This window comes from Aptenodytes forsteri, unplaced genomic scaffold (genome assembly GCF_000699145.1).
Source record: "Aptenodytes forsteri isolate BGI_AS27 unplaced genomic scaffold, ASM69914v1 Scaffold467, whole genome shotgun sequence".
NCBI classification, from domain to species: Eukaryota; Metazoa; Chordata; class Aves; order Sphenisciformes; family Spheniscidae; genus Aptenodytes; species Aptenodytes forsteri.
The window spans coordinates 412,284-428,231 of NW_008795298.1; the positions used below are offsets into that span (position 1 = coordinate 412,284).

The window sequence follows — 15,948 nt, forward strand, 5'->3', positions numbered from 1 at the left end:
GCTAAGAAATTCTCAATGTGTTATTACAAATTAAGTCTAAACACATATTTAAATGACGCTCTTCACAAGTCACACCAGGTATATCCCCCACATAAGCTGCATGCAAATACTCAAATACACAAAAGCATGTGATTTGCAGAGCGTGTAGATAAGCATGCAAGATGACCTGTTTATACAGACGAGCCCATAACTCCATCAAGTTTATTAATTTGAGTAGAACGTTCGTTTGTCTGCCTTAAGGAGTGTTGAGACAAGTTGTGTGTAACTTAGTCCCAGTTTTCTTGTGACAGAGAAGCGAGTAGCTGAAAACCAGCTCAAGGAGACAATTACTGTTGTTTTCTACAGCTATGGCTAGAATTACTATAATTATTTTTACTTTGTCACTTTTTCCTCCTTGGCAGAGAAAGGTAAAATTTTGGGAAACATGTTGCGAGTGTCAAGAAGAAGTGCTGAAGAAGGGAAGTTGTATGCAAGCTGCAGATTTGACTTGTGTATCTTTCAGAGTCATTTAAGAAAGGATTAGTATTTAATGGAGTGCATTGAGCATTTTCTGTTCTCTTTCCAACTAAGAAGTTACATTTACCTTCTTTTTGTGGTATTAACTAAATAGCCTTATCACAACCTTTATGACAATTAAAGCGAGATACTAATTTGGCCACAGAACTAAATTACTCGTTAATATAAGGGGCAACGCTTGCGATGACTACTTAGCCACTTGAAAGTTAGGCAACTTGTTTATATATTCAAGTGTAGGTTTAAGGACCTGTTTTCAAAGTCTCTTCCTCAGTCTATAAACTACATTGTGACTACATATTGCTTGAAGAACACCTCTGCCAGAGAAAAGGGGAGCAATTGAAGTTAGGATTTAATAGGATTTCTCAGTTAAGAGGTAGCTTGTTGACTTAGATGCTTCACATTCCAGATAATACCAGTCATCACTATAAAAAGGCAAAAGCACAATCAACCCACATGACTAGTTACCTCTCAGTAACCAGTTGTACAGCTGTACCTTAGGAAGCGCTCAATGAAGAAGAACAGGCAGTCCGCTGTTGCAAAAGGAGGTACCAGCCATCATGACAAACACCGGGCTTCCCTTGGCTTGTCAGCCTTTCTGTCTTCCCTGCAGGCAGTAGCTGAGAAGATCTCTAACACAGGGCATGGAACAACAGCCATCACAAAAAAAAAAAAGAGGAAGGAAGTGAGGAGTGCTTGCCCCCTTTTCACTTCCTGCTGCCCTCGTCACCCACGTGAGTTTCTTGTGCTCACAAATTGGTAGTATGCCATCTCCAAATCAGGTTGTTTTCACCTGTTGTTCTCATTCCAGAGCCTCTGTGCTCAGGTGGCTGGAATACTTCTCCATCATAGATGTACTCATGGCTAATTAGGCCCATTGATTTGATATTAACATTATCCTTCAATGGAAACAGCTGTTCTTCCCCAGTAGCAATGGGTAAAGAGAGTTGACGTGAATCAGATCCTCTCCCACCTGGACTAATTCTTTTCTTTGCAAAGTCACTAAGACTCAGCATTTATTTTCAGCACCAGTACTTAAGCTTTTTTTTTTCCTATGCAAGCATTTTGTTCCAACAAAAAGAAAAAAGGAGTATGCTTACCAATCACCGGTTACTCACATGGTACAATCTCCCCCTTCCAAAATAGCTAGAGAAATAAACTCAGGTAGGGGGAAACCAGAAATATGGCTGGATTAGGCTTAATGTCTGTTATAAGTATTAACTTCTGAAAATATTTTAGAAATACATTTAGTTTGACACAATTAGATTATAATGGGAACTATTCACAGATGGAAACATCCTCAATGAATTGTATAGGCTAACTGGCTCCTAAGACATATGGATCTGATGTTAAGATCAGTAGTAATTTCTAATGCAGTCTTTCACGTTCCTCAATAGGGCACACAGTGTTCCCAGAGCATTAAGAAAGAGTGCGTGAGCAGAACTAAGTGCTTAATATTATGCAGTGGACATAGTATCCTGAGCTGAATTAATAGACTAATTTAACATAATAATGACATTTCATACCCTGTTACTGCAGGTTCCCATGATTCCATGAGATCAGAGCTAATTCATTGCTGCCTTCCAGTTCTTTCAAATTCACTAGCACTTCCCCGCAGTGAAATACTTACGTCTCTCTGCACCTCTGTCTGTTTCCCATGGAAAGCTAAACCCAAATAGACAGTATATTGAACACTCTGCTGAGAAAGCTAGATAATTCTGGGGTAACAAGAGGGGATCCTAAGAGAACTATAATTTGAATTTATGTCAGTGCTAAGCTACACCAAGAAAGGGGCGGGGGGGGAACAGTTTGTACTACTTCTTTACCAAAACCCCGTAATGATTTGTATAGAGTGCAGGTCTTGCTATCCTCAGGAATATACTTAAATATTCCTTTTTATGCCTGTGTGGTTGGTGGGAGGAAAACAACTCTGACCATTTATTGTAACTACAGATTATTAACTGTCCCCAGTACAATTCCCATTGACTCGCGTAAACTGTTTCCTACGCTTCCCAGGCATAGATGACCCTTGGCACAGTGGAACTGCACTGAACGTTTGGCAGGCAAGGTTTGTAACCCTGCTCCAAGGGAACTGGCTGTGTCCTTATGCAGCTGGGATTTTTGATCCGGGAAGAGCAACAAAACCGGAAGCATGGACTTGAAATACCTTCCTCCATGGCTTTGTGTTGCCTCCTCTCGCTGCAGGGATGTGTCCCTAGATGCACAGAATCAGATTTGTGGTCCTGGAGTGTTTGTTAACCGGAACAGGGGGAAGGCTACTCTGTGCTTTGGTTGGTGAGAATGTGTGGGTAAATATGAGTTGTATCCCCAGCAAATAATGGCCAACGATTTCAAACTCAAGTTGGTCAAATGAAACCTCTGTGTCCATACAGCGAGATTAGAGCTGACCCCGCTGAGACACCATCACCTATCGCTCAGAGTCCTACAGCTGTCTCCCCTACCCTTATAGCTGAGCATTAATTGTCGCTTTGTGTATGCCACTACCCCTGCTTTTCAACTTTCAGGCAGAAAATGAGGGGTGGCGTGACAGAGGCTGCCTCACCTGGCACTAAAAATTTCAGTCTGCCTCCTGAGGTGAGGTCAGTATTGTTTGGCAATGGAGCTTTTCCTTCAAACTCTAGAACACAAAATAATTGCACTGAATGACACCTTGTATTTGCTCCAGCTGTGAACAGTGGCGAATATATCTGTCTTAAAAAAACCTGAACATCTCATTGTCAGTCACAGTGTTCCAGTTTCCCCATCCTTCAGGTCACCATAAAAATAAAGTATGGTCACAGGGGCACCCCTTTATGCTGCCAGACTGTTGTGTAGGGGATGGTAAATTACATGGGGGTAAAGTGATAGGCATGCAAAAAATTATACTTAAATCGGTACTTCCACCAAACCCTTCTCCCACCACTGTTACTGATTGTCCAGTGTGTGATTTCTGTATACATACACATATATCTGTATGCAAACACACACACAGATGTGTATGTATGTATAGATATATTTAGAACACACACGCGCGCGCGCACACACAGAGACACATGCGCTCTTACTTACTACTGGCTTACCAATATTAACTGTGTAATAAAGCTATATATTAATTAATGGCGGTAGGGGGTTTTTTTAAGGGAAAGCACCCTTTTAAATATATAGATCTATTTTTTCCTTCCTACTATGTACAGCATTTTAGCTATTTTAATGCTGGCACTTGATTCTAAAATACCTTTGTCACCATAATTTTAATAACTTCTTGAGCAGTTGCCAGTTTAATTTTCAGTGCGTGAAAATTGGAGGTAAATTATTTATTACTTCCAGCAAATGTCTTTCACAATTTTATTTAATTTTTTTTCATCTTTTTTAATGGGTCATAAAATGGCAGTCTTTTATTGGATACTCATAAAGTAAGGAGCAAATGAATACTTTGCAAATAGGTTACTGTGGATTGAAATGTCAGCTGTATTTCACAGGGTATGAAATTCTTTAGACCAGACCTGTGGTGACATATGGCAGTGGGCCACGTTCCTCTTCTGTAACAATAAAACAGCAGTGGACATAAAGGAAAGAAAGAATTGCAATTGTTGGGTTTTCTCAAGTTACATTTTTTGGTAAATTATTTATTAGAACGGCCAGCGGGCCATGACTGACACAGGTTAAAGTTGCTAGAGTCTTGTAGTTAACTTTGGTCATGAATAAGGACGTTTTTTAAAAGTTCTTTTCAGACTAAGTTTTCCAGGATTGATTCCCAACCAAAAAGCAATACTTCACAGATGAAATATAGGAAAATCCCTTCCATATTGAGCAAGGGCTATGAACTGTAAATAAAACCCACAGTTTTTCCTATTACAGTGAAATAGCTTTAAAAGTATGGACCACTGGAAAAATTGCACATTAGACCTGTGGTACTTAAAAAGCAATAGACTTTGTGAGTATCTGCACAGCATGTTAATTACACAGGCTTATTAGCTCAAGTTTGCCGTCTCTTTGATTCCGCTTTACTCCAGTGCTGTGCCAGAAGTGATCAGAAGATAGGAATGAGCATGCTGGCTAAAAACCTTAAAAAGATGCTGGATTTGGGGACTGCTGCATTTTTGAGGAACAGTGTGAAGGGCTGCACTTGCCTTTCCCTGGAGGCTTGTTCCCGCAGCCGTGTTTTTCAAGCTAGACATACAGAAGCTGGTTGACTCCTTGTGTTCTTGGGTATAACTGCAAGAAGGCCTGGGTATTTGTGCACAGCATGAGCGAGCCTCGATTAGTAGAACCTCTGATTGTTATCCTCAGGGTCTGCTTCCCTTTCCTGTGACAGATGTAAAAATCCACACCGTGACTCACACAGAATGTGTCACACAGCAGAGGTGAGGTTTGAGCTGGACATTGGAGGATCTCTTCCTGGGCTGTTACAGCAGCATCAACATTTACACTTCCTGATTCTTGGTGGGTTTTATTCAGGGTTGACCTGAGGAGATACTCTGTTATGCAGCAGCTGTCAAGAGCTCAATGCTCGGTTTTGTTCTGTGCTGGTACGAAACTAGTATCAATCTAACCTTTCCTTGCAAAAATACGGTTGTGTCAAAATGTCTGTTTTACTTCAGGGACAGCCTGCCCTCGCGTGCATAGCTGTGCTGTTTGGGTGTGACCAGATGCACAGTGAATCGAGCACAGCGAGGGTTCAAACATGGGCCTCACATGCCAGCATGGTCTTTATTTCGATGCTAGCGTGGGACACCAACATGTTCTCTTCTATTGTCTCACTCTCTGTACATACCTCAGCAGAAGGAGACGCAATTTTCCTTGAATCTTTGGAAAGCAATTAAGATACTATGGGTGTAGTCACGTAAATCACATAAATAATTGCTGGGAGATCTGGCCATACAGACTTATAAAAACCAGGTATTTAGAGCCTGTGGAGACATTTTTTAGGCGTTTCTGATCACCTCCACCAGGGAGACTGAAGGTATGGTCTTATGACCAGCTGACCAAAATCTGTGCTGCTCCTTCCCTCGTGAGCTAAGCCTGTCATGAAAAATCACTGCAGTCTCATAACCCTTTAAATTGTATTCCTCCAGTCTACAGAAAAAAGTATCAAGCAGAGACCCAAAGATTTAGAAATGTTATATGGTGACATAGGCTGGTTCAGCTCTTAGGTGATTTGAGCTTTACTGAAGGAACCTGACACTCACAGAATACTGACAATCACCAGTGGGAAATGAAGGTACGCGAAAAAATAGAATCATTGCTGAATGTCATTTCACTTTCAAAATACTAGCAGTTTATGCAGAGTGCTCAGCTAAAAGACTCACACATGTGGACAGTTACCAGTGAACATTAGATGTATTTATGTATATGTCTTTCTCTTGGATGTTTGTGAATGAGTGAGTAGAAGAAATAGGGCACCTAGTTTTTGGAACTCCAGATTTGAAGGGGTGGTGTTTATATGAATCAGAAATACACGTAGCCCATCAAACAGGTGGATGCTAAAGAAATGAAAAAACGCGCTTCTTATACCCTACACACATGACAATTTCAGGAAAGAAGTGATTTTGTATGTTGACAGGCTCACCCTTTTGAAGATGAGATAATTATCTGTACGAGTTCACTCTGTGGCTTCTAGAACCGAGCGAGTATGATCAACTCCTATGAAAAATCTCAAATGGCTCATCCCTGCAGCTGTGTATCAGAATGGAAGTTGATAGGGAAACCGGTTGTTCCTACTGCATCGTATCTGCGCTGATAGCTGATGTGTTCAGTGAGCCTGTTCCTTGGGATATTTGTCAGACTGTCTGACAGCTAAAGGTTGGGGGAATGCAAAGCTTGACAGTAGCGAGGTGACACGTGGCACCAGGGACTCGAAACCTGCTCTTACCGCAGTCCGTGGGAGTCAATGAGCTGTGGGCCCGGTCCTCATTTAGACACGTGTGTTATTGGTGGCCTTTTCTGGGCCTTCTATATTGCCAGAACGGTGCACAGAGGTGTTGCTTAATGAGGATCAGATCTGTAGACCTCACTGGCAGCAGAGTTCAGTCCCAGAGGGTGACAGGAGCTTGCTCAGTGGCACCTCCTAAAAATACGTGTAAGCTCCCCATTTTAGTAACGGTTTGTAATAACTGGCCTTCGGTAATTGGCCTGAGCAGACTTTGTGGTACGCTTCTGTTCAGTTAATGGCAAGTTTCTTCCTGGGTGTTTTTGCCGCACTGAGCTTTTTGTGCCACTTTTGAGGATCTGTTTCCACCAACTCACGCACTCTAATAGGAATTATTTATTTGTCATTTATCTGGTGCCTGAATGTGGCTGTGTTCTGAAGCTAAGAAAAGAGAGCTTAAAATGCCGGAGTTGTGTCCCCGTGACCCTGCCCGCTCAGCACACCACCCCTCTGGGACTCGGGCAAGTCGTGCAAGAGAACGGATTACAGACATCCCTACTCACTGTTTTTCTCCTAAATCCCAGGTAAAATATTTAGATAAGTGAATAGAGCTGGAACGCAGCTCTCAGGCCTGTACAGCCAAGCACGCGTTTTTTGGTGGGGCTGGAATTTAAAGCTGCCTTTTCTAGTAGAAGACAGTAAGTGGTAACATTACCACCTCTCAATCCATGAGGGAATCCCTGTTTGAGTGGAGCTTGCCAGTGGACACAAACGGAGGCCAGCTCTGTCTTGCAAACAGTAAGGTGTAAACATGGGCATTAGTCCACTTAGAAATCTTAGCTATTATACAAAATTTTTCATACAACATAGTGAGTTCGAGGAAATTTCAAGATCCACAAGATACCTGGGCAACGATCCTTTTCTTTAGTATGGGTTAAGATGTTCTTCTGGACTGTTTTATCCAAATGTCTTTCAGGTTCCTGTTTTGCTCAATTTGCTAGCAAAGACCATCTGAAAATACAGCTTCATTTCTTAATAGCTAAATTAGACAAATTTTGCCTGTTTCAGCCAAGACTCATCAAGCTCACAGTGGCAAATAGCGTTAACTGTGGTAGCTACAGAACACTGCTAGAAAAAGACTAATACAGATGTTCCATACGAAGGCAAGAGAGAACCGTCGCCATGATTTTAAGAAAATAATGCATATCGCAGCCAGAGTATGTAGTTTGCTGCACGACACAGGGAAGGTAGAAGAAAAAAGGGTGACTTTTGCTTCAAGCTTTAATGCATAAGAGAGAAACAGAGCGAGAAATTTAACAGGATCGACTGTTAGGTCTTGAAAGCTGGACTTTTTCTAGGGAAGCCAAGAAAGCCCAACACACAAGTCACAGGTCCAGGAATTCCTAAGACACGCCGTCTCACACACTGAAACAGTTTGTGTGAAATGCAGTATTTTAGTGAGTTAAAATGTCCACCTTCAGGATAAGTCACGATGCGCACCTAGATTTTTGCTGACAAACCTGGCAGGGTGTCGGGGGGCAGCCTGGAGGTTGTTGAGTATAGGAAGCATTGCTGCAAAAGAAGTAATTTGTTTCCTAAAGGTCTAAGGGATATGTGGAAGCCTACTTTTATGAAGATCTGTATGAAATAATTTATATTATCACTTTAGTGGACTTAGCATTTTTTTTGTGTAGGCTTTCTTGTACAGGAAAATGAAATTAAACATGAGTAGCACTTAGAAGTACTGCTAGCATAGCGAGAACATGCCTCAACAGTACTTTGCTTCTCTTCTGAAGTTTCAAATGTGTTTTATTTCCTACTTGCTCAACTGAAAAACATGCGAGCCCGAGTAGATGACATTTCAGATAGTGCCTGCTAGTGCTGGCAATGGTAGTCGGCCACCAATGCATCTTCCTTTTCAACCATGTAGGTTTGGGACTGGTAGTAGCACGTCACGCACATCAACAACCTGCCAGAGGATAAAAAACATTGTGAAATGATGGTAGAAAATATTCCTGACTGACAAGAGCACACACGGGTCAGGAGGAAGGATGATATTGCCAGGCAGCAAAGGGAATTGATTGGACAGCAGAAAAAAACGCATAGGAAATGGAGGATTCACATTCACTTTTTAAAAAAAAAAAAAAGAAATGGGGAAAAAGCGAGCATCTGAAAGCGTTTTGGAAATTCAACCCCGGTAGCTGGCAGCAACTGTACTCAGATGTTACTGGCCAAGTCCAGCAGTTCTTCACTAATGCATAGGCAGAATTATTTTTTATCTCCGTGGGAGTTTTGCCCAACAACAGACTACAGAAACGGTTCCAAACAAAGATAAAAGAGCCGAGGAAAACCTACAGTGTATTTAGACACAGTTAAAAATTATCAGAAATCAAGTCAATGCAGGAGATATATAAGGATTTAGGTTCTTAAAGAACATGGTACGTTAATTTAAAAATCAAAATTACTTTGTGTACTACATTTGGATTTAGAGCAGTTGGAAGGGTTCTTACCGTGCTAGCAGGCTTTGAACCAATCAATATAATCCCCATTATGGCATCGGTCAGTGCGAAGGCACCCACCGTTACTTAGGAAAGTTCAGAAAAAGTAGAAAGGCTGAATAGCTTTTATGTTCAGGAAACGTGACCTCAGTGAATGCCCTTTCTTGGGCATAACCAAGTTCAAAACTTGGTGCAGAGCCTGTGGCTTGTTTCTCTAAGTCATGCTTTAAAAAGACAGGGCTAATTGGGGAAAACGAAACATTTAACAGAATAAATCTTTCCTCTTTGAATTTGTGCTTCACTGAAAAGTTGCCATCCAAAAATACTTGTGTGCGCTGTGGATTCTTCAGTATTTATGGACTGAATTCAGTTATTCCCTTCCAACTTGAGATATTTTATGATTCTATGATTCAGTTACACCTATACAGTCATAGTTAATGCAGTGGTATGACCAGGGTGCAAAAGGATGTGATCCCAGGACACCGGAAAGAGTCACGTTAATGTAACTGGGCTGTAGGTCAGTGACTTGGACAGAAAAACGCTTCGTGTGGTATGTTTATGATGCGCAACTCTTCAGTATTTAGACTGAATTCAGTTATTCCCTTCCAACTTGAGATATTTTATGATTCTATGATTCAGTTACACCTATACAGTCATAGTTAATGCAGTGGTATGACCAGGGTGCAAAAGGATGTGATCCCAGGACACCGGAAAGAGTCACGTTAATGTAACTGGGCTGTAGGTCAGTGACTTGGACAGAAAAACGCTTCGTGTGGTATGTTTATGATGCGCAACTCTCCAAAAGGTTTAAGAGTTAAACCACACAAATTTCTTCAGGGACACCTGTCAGGATCTGGGCTGTGTTTCTACAGCACAGCGTCTATGTAAGACCTTCTCTGATCAAGAAAAGGCACGGCGTGAAATCCCCTCACGCTGCAGTCAATAGGATTGTTTTGCCAGTCAAACTCGAGCAGAATTGTCATGCTGAAATTTCCCACAGCATTTCTCATTAAAGTGGCAAAGCAAAACATTGAAAATAAAAAAAAATAATTAAAAGCATCACATTTAAAAAATTCATCACTAACAAAAGTTTTGGTATAGTTTGCTTTATTTAGTGCGTTGGAAGGGAATTGAATTAATTTTTTATTTTTACCTGTTCTGATTCACTTATTCCAGTAATAATTAGAAGTAAATTAGAGTTATTCTTTCTGTAAGATCAATTATTCATAACACAGATCATTTAAAAATTAGTTTAGCGGAAGCAACTTACTTCATTTTTACTAAAACTGAAAAATAAATTAGCCAAATTAGTTAAAATAGCTTTGAACTCCATATTGACTAAAGCATTTGTGCCAGAATAAGAATTCATGACATATAAGAATGGTATAAATGATGAATCATTTTAGTTCATGGATATCTATATTTTTATTTAATTACATCTATGCATAATATAAACTGTCTGAATCTTGGGAATCCAAGCCAGAGAAGCTGAAGAGTCTTCTTATGTTTAACATTCACCATGTGTTGTTTTCTTCTAGGGTTAATTTGTAAAATGTAAAACACATACTATTTGTATGCAGTGTTTATGTACTATTTATAGAAAGTCTTGACCATTTATAATTATCCGACACTTTTATCCATAATGTCTGCATATGACTAAAGAAATGTTTATGGAACAGACAAAACAATGTTATTTTTACAGTTGAACTTCAATTCATTTTACGTAAAACTTTTTGGAGTATTTTATGCTACACGTAATAGAGAAGGGAGAGCTCTCTATCGAGAAGACTAAACTGATTTCCAAAGAGTAATCAACACAGTACCCGCGGGAGACCGTATTGTTCATTTTAAGCAGCATAAATTGAGGAAAAGAAAGCTCACTCTGAAATGACCAAAGATTGGTTTCTGAAAGCCACAAGGTCCAACCCTGTAGCAGCTAAAATATCTTGATCACTTAAAAGTCATCAGAGGTTTCTAGAAATGGTAACACAAAGTAATCACGTTAGTTTTGTGATTTCTGTGAGGTCACTTCTGATGTCGAGTGCAGCTCAGAGGCCCCCACTCCCATCTTCCTCTCTTGGAACACTTTCTCTGTTGAACAGAGTCTGCACGTACAAGTGCCTCCGTAGCACGTATGCGCTTTTATTGACTGTTTTATGGCTGCTGATTTTTTTTTTTTCTCTTTCCAGAACTCTGGAAGTTTTGGTGAGTTTGAATGAAGGGCAATCTTTCATGTCCAGCTCATTAACAATCACCGCTTCAGAGTGTGTAAGTAAATGGCTAACATCATTCAATGTAAAATCCTGAAATCCAGTTTCTCTTTTGGTTTTACCACTGCATGACCTCTCAGTGCAGAGAACCTCAACGCATGGCAAGTCCCATTAGATGTTTAGAATGCACCAATCCACCTAACTAAAAAATACACCTGTGCGGACACGTACAGAATATACCTAATTTAATGATACATGATTTCTTAATATGCAGGTGCATACACATACATATGTCCTAAGTCGCTTTCTCTGTATTTTGAGACACGCTTAGAATCTGTTTTATAACACCGCTACGCGCACCAAAGTTTTCAGCTGTTTTGAATTCCCTGATGAAGTGTGTGGGGCAGGTTACAGACAAGATTTTTTTCTGCAGTTATATAAAACAATTCCCTTAATTCTTCCCATTAAGGTGCCAAACAGCTTTATTTTAGGAAGATCTTTTTTTACAGGATTCCGCATAAGTGAAGTATTGCTCTATGTATCACCTGAGACTTCCTAATAACACACGAAAGCCATCTCTTATGTGGCAGGCTTGGAGATTTACCTTTGCTTTCTGACACAGGCTCTGTTATAAGGGTTTCTCCTTTCATTGCTGCTGCATCTGTTTTGCTAGCTGCTTCAGGGGCTGCTGATTTAGACCATATGCAGAACTATATGTAGAGGGAAAGCCCTGGAATTCTCCCAGGCTACCTCAGCTGGCTCTGCCCTGAGATCCAAGCAGTATCTGTGCATTCCTTGTCTGTGCGGGCCTTATATTTTTCTATAGCTTGTGAATTGTATTTTGCTAAATATATTACAACAAATTACTTGCAGCACAGTGTGCATCTGTGGCTTTCAAAGTATTGGGAAGCTTCCGTGCCATCAGAGACTTGCTCACTATAAATATAATCATGTCGTAAGAGCCAGGTGTGACAGAGTCACCTGGGGTCCCATTCCAGCACAGTTCCACGGAGTAGGATCAGTGGGAGCAGGCTGAAGCTGAGTAGGCAGAACCTTAGGCCTTCAGCCTGGGTATGGAAGGTGGTTATAATCCTACAGGAGGATACTAACGCTACGTAACTCTAGATACCTAACATTGGTCCCTGAACAAGGAGTGTAGGCTCTTAACTCTGTTAATCAGGGGAGACAGTCTTTGTCAAAGCACAGGCTGGAGTACCTGATTTAAGCCTAAGGTTAAGGTGGCGTGAACATCCTGCTCTGTTTTTATCATAGGCTTATAGAAAAGAGCTAAAGGGCTTCTAGGATAAACCACGTACTTACGCAGTCAGTGACTTCTAACATAATATATAAAATTTCTAATCTCACATTTCTGCTCTCCATTAACTTCTTCTGTCTTCTGTCTTTTGTATTGCATAGGCAGGACAGTTAAAATTTTTGCAGTTAGACACAAGACCTCTTTGTAGGGATGGAGGTTTTGAAAACGTGCTACGCATAGATACCGTGTTTCCTTAAATTTGTCTCATTTAAAGTGTGACTTCAGTGCAGCTTTTCTGTCAGGCATAGAAGCATACAGAACGGTACCTTCTGCTTATCATCATGTATTTTTCCAACAGTATTTTCATCACTCGTAGGTAATTAACCTAAAAGAGAAAAAATGCCATTTTTCTTACATTCATTAAAAAACTAAATACTTGGGTAACTGTAGAAATGGGAGTCATCTCAGTTCAGCCCTTCAGTTTCAAAAAGAAAGCCTGAATGAATTGAGAGCTGAAGAAACACACACTACCCAAATCACGTTTCTCTGTGTAAGGGCCTCTATCATTCGGAAGCATTTCAATCGTACACCAAAGCATGCTGAAGCAGCCTCTCGGCATGATAACGTAAGCACAGTACAGTCACAGGACAATGCTGGAGACTAACAGTAGACTGCTTTTCTTTTTATCTTAGTCCTTTCAGAGAAAGCAGCACATGTTAAGTCTGTCCCCATGCCCCCTTAAAAATTGCTAAGATTGAACAGAGAGGTAAAAACAAAGCATTGATGCAAAGCAGATCATACCAAATTGCTGGGTACGGCTGTCTTCCCTCTGCTGCACTCTAACAGTGCTTCTCTGTGGTCAAAAGTTTTCACTAGCAGGAAACAGAATGAGTACAGATGTGCATTGACAGGAAAAACTGTTGTACTTCTGATCATCCTGGGTTTTTTTTCTTTTTTTTTTTTCTTTTTTTTCCTTTCATACATGTTGCAGCAAAGACGGCTCCATACACGGAGAACTGCTGTTTCCATAGTAGCAGATGGGCAACTGCAAGAAATGGGTCACTGCTAGAATTGTTCCACTAATTCTGATAGCTGAGCAGCTGATGGCTAGTTGGTATATGAGTTACAAGTTACAGCTTCCCCTAGCAAACACGCATTGCTGCACTGAAAACAAACAAAAAATATGTTGCATCTAGGGACCAAGGCATGCATCGTACCTGTTTCTCGTAAATGCGTATGCCTCACGGCACCTACATTGACTTGGAATAAAGCTCTGTTTCACCTTCCATTTGCAATGGTGTATCTCCAGTACTTTTCTCACTTTGACAGAATCACTCACGCTGTACTCCAGCCTTAGTGATTCCCTGGGTGGCCCTCCTTTCTTTTTTCCCCAGCTGAAGTCTGAATAACTTCTATTTTCATAAGGTCACTGCTGCTTTTTTCTCAGTGTTGCTTTAAACCAGCACAGCAGCACAGAACACCAAGCGTAAGAATAAAAGCACCTACAGGATGTGGGTTTCAGGTGGCGGGAGAGGGGCTGCTCATTTCTTCATTAAAAGCAGTATTGCTGGAAGCAGTAACGCTCGTTCAGAATTTCTTAGGATGGTGGCTGCAGGTTCAAATAGCACTGCTACAGGGATTTAGTGTGCTATAGTCTGTACAGTGTGAATGTCCCAGATGTGTGGGTGATAAGCATAAAAGCCTTATCTATGTATTGTTTGTAGAGATGCCCTAAAATTGCACCCACCGCCAATCCATACAGACATGTGTCCTCATGAGAAGAGAAGGGCGCCTCTCATCCACAGACTTAGGAGGAGACTTTCCCTGTTTGTGTCTAACAGCTCATTTCTTAGCAGTCAATGTACCCTTTCTTTTCTTCAAGTTGGGCCTCATTCTTATGTCAAGGATATCATTTCTACATCAAAATGAATCCACTAACTTCAGCAGAAATAATCCTGGCTTGCACTGGGGCACGTTGGGCCTGTTACCCATGACGGAATGACTTAATTTGAACTTAGGTTTACAGGTAGGCAGAAAAAGTAGTTTTCAGAGTTTTGTCATTTTCAATTTAATATGTCCATCAGTACTGCTGGGTTCAGCACACTGTGTTCAGTCCCTTAGAATACCTGAGACTTGCAGGCCCCAGAATATGTAGGGAATGAGAAACATGAATAGCATCTTACCACCTCCTCCCTCTTTTTAGTGTTGATACATCATTCATTGTGATACGCAGCTCCTGTTGAAGCATCCTAGTTTACCTCTGTGTAACTCGTGGAACTGAGGAGACTTACAACGGAGGGTGTCACCGAACTTGTGCCAAATACAAATTTGGCAAAGACGCCCTTCTTGATCCTTTGTGAGGAATTTCTCGTAGGCAAGAACAGGATCTGACAAGTGGGAACAATTTGTTTGGGATTTGTATCAGTCAGTAGGAAGCTGTTTTGGGGTGAGTGGGAAAACCAGGCAGCAGTTATTTGCAACATCCACTGACGCTGTCTTTCTGCTTTCTTCGCAGTCTAGCGGAGTAGCAGCGCTTATTGCTGTTCTTGTGCTGTTACTGTTAGTGGCACTCGGTCTGCTCTGGTGGTTCTGGCCCCTCTGCTGCAAAGTGGTGAGTAAAGACTATTAGAAAAAGTCACTGAATGTGTGACTCATGATTATAACTCGCACCATGTTGGGAAACACAGATACCAGAGGAAATAGGTGAAGTAACAGGAGAGCTACATGTGACATAAGCCATCCGTTGGGGGAGTTTTCTTTCATTAGTGATACGCAATAAACTGAAGAAGAGACCAGCTTCAGCACTGTGGACTGCACTCTTAGCAGTGCTTCTGGCTTTCTGAGACCTGCACACACATGAACCAGCATCAGCATTCTGTGAAATCTTTGATAAAAGCTTTTTCTCTATTATTTGAAAGTTGTTGGCCATAATGGTATGCAGATGTTATCCTGCAATCAAGGATCATTTTAAATGTACTGTCGCTAAAATTGGTATTTCTAGTCCATTATGGGCTCTCAAGTTGGAAATCCCTTATTGTCTTAATAATCCCTTGCACACATTGCATCTCTCTTCATCTGAGTGCACTCTTTATCCTTCTAGCAGCAGTCAGCAATGCTGTTTCACTAACTCCTTCCATCTCCTTGCATGTTGGGGTTTTTAAATTGGTGAAGTCTATTATTCATCCGGTTTGACGACAGCACTGAGGACTTGGGAAGTAGAGATTGCTTCCAGGCTGTTACTGTATTCCTTGTCTTGTGTCCTGGTTTTGGCTGGGATAGAATTAATTTTCTTCCTAGTAGCTGGTACAGTGCTGTGTTTTGGATTTAGCATAAGAATAATGTGATAACACACTGATGTTTTAGTTGTTGCTGAGCAGTGCTTATACTAAGTCAAGGACTTTTCAGCTTCCCATGCTCTGCCAGGTGCACAAGAAGCTGGGAGGGGGCACAGCCAGGACAGCTGACCCAAACTGGCCAAAGGGGTATTCCATACCATGTGATGTCATGCTCAGTATATAACGGGGGGGAGTTGGCCAGAGCGTGGCAATCGCTGCTCGGGAACTGGCTGGGTGTCGGTCGGCAGCTGGTGAGCGGTTGCATCAC

At 41.2% G+C, this 15,948-nt stretch overlaps 1 protein-coding gene across 2 annotated transcripts in view; it reads left to right on the top strand.

Annotated features, from left to right (window-relative positions):
- The window catches only part of ANTXR2 (anthrax toxin receptor 2), a 126,080-nt gene that overhangs the window by 45,197 nt on the left and 64,935 nt on the right, over positions 1 to 15,948 (top strand). The window contains exons 10-11 of one of the 2 annotated variants that reach the window (XM_009279313.2): positions 11,070 to 11,148; positions 14,861 to 14,956. In XM_009279313.2, the coding sequence (XP_009277588.1) occupies positions 11,070 to 11,148; positions 14,861 to 14,956 (175 nt within the window). The remainder of the gene's footprint in view (positions 1 to 11,069; positions 11,149 to 14,860; positions 14,957 to 15,948) is intronic. The other variant, XM_009279315.2, reaches the window with a different exon arrangement.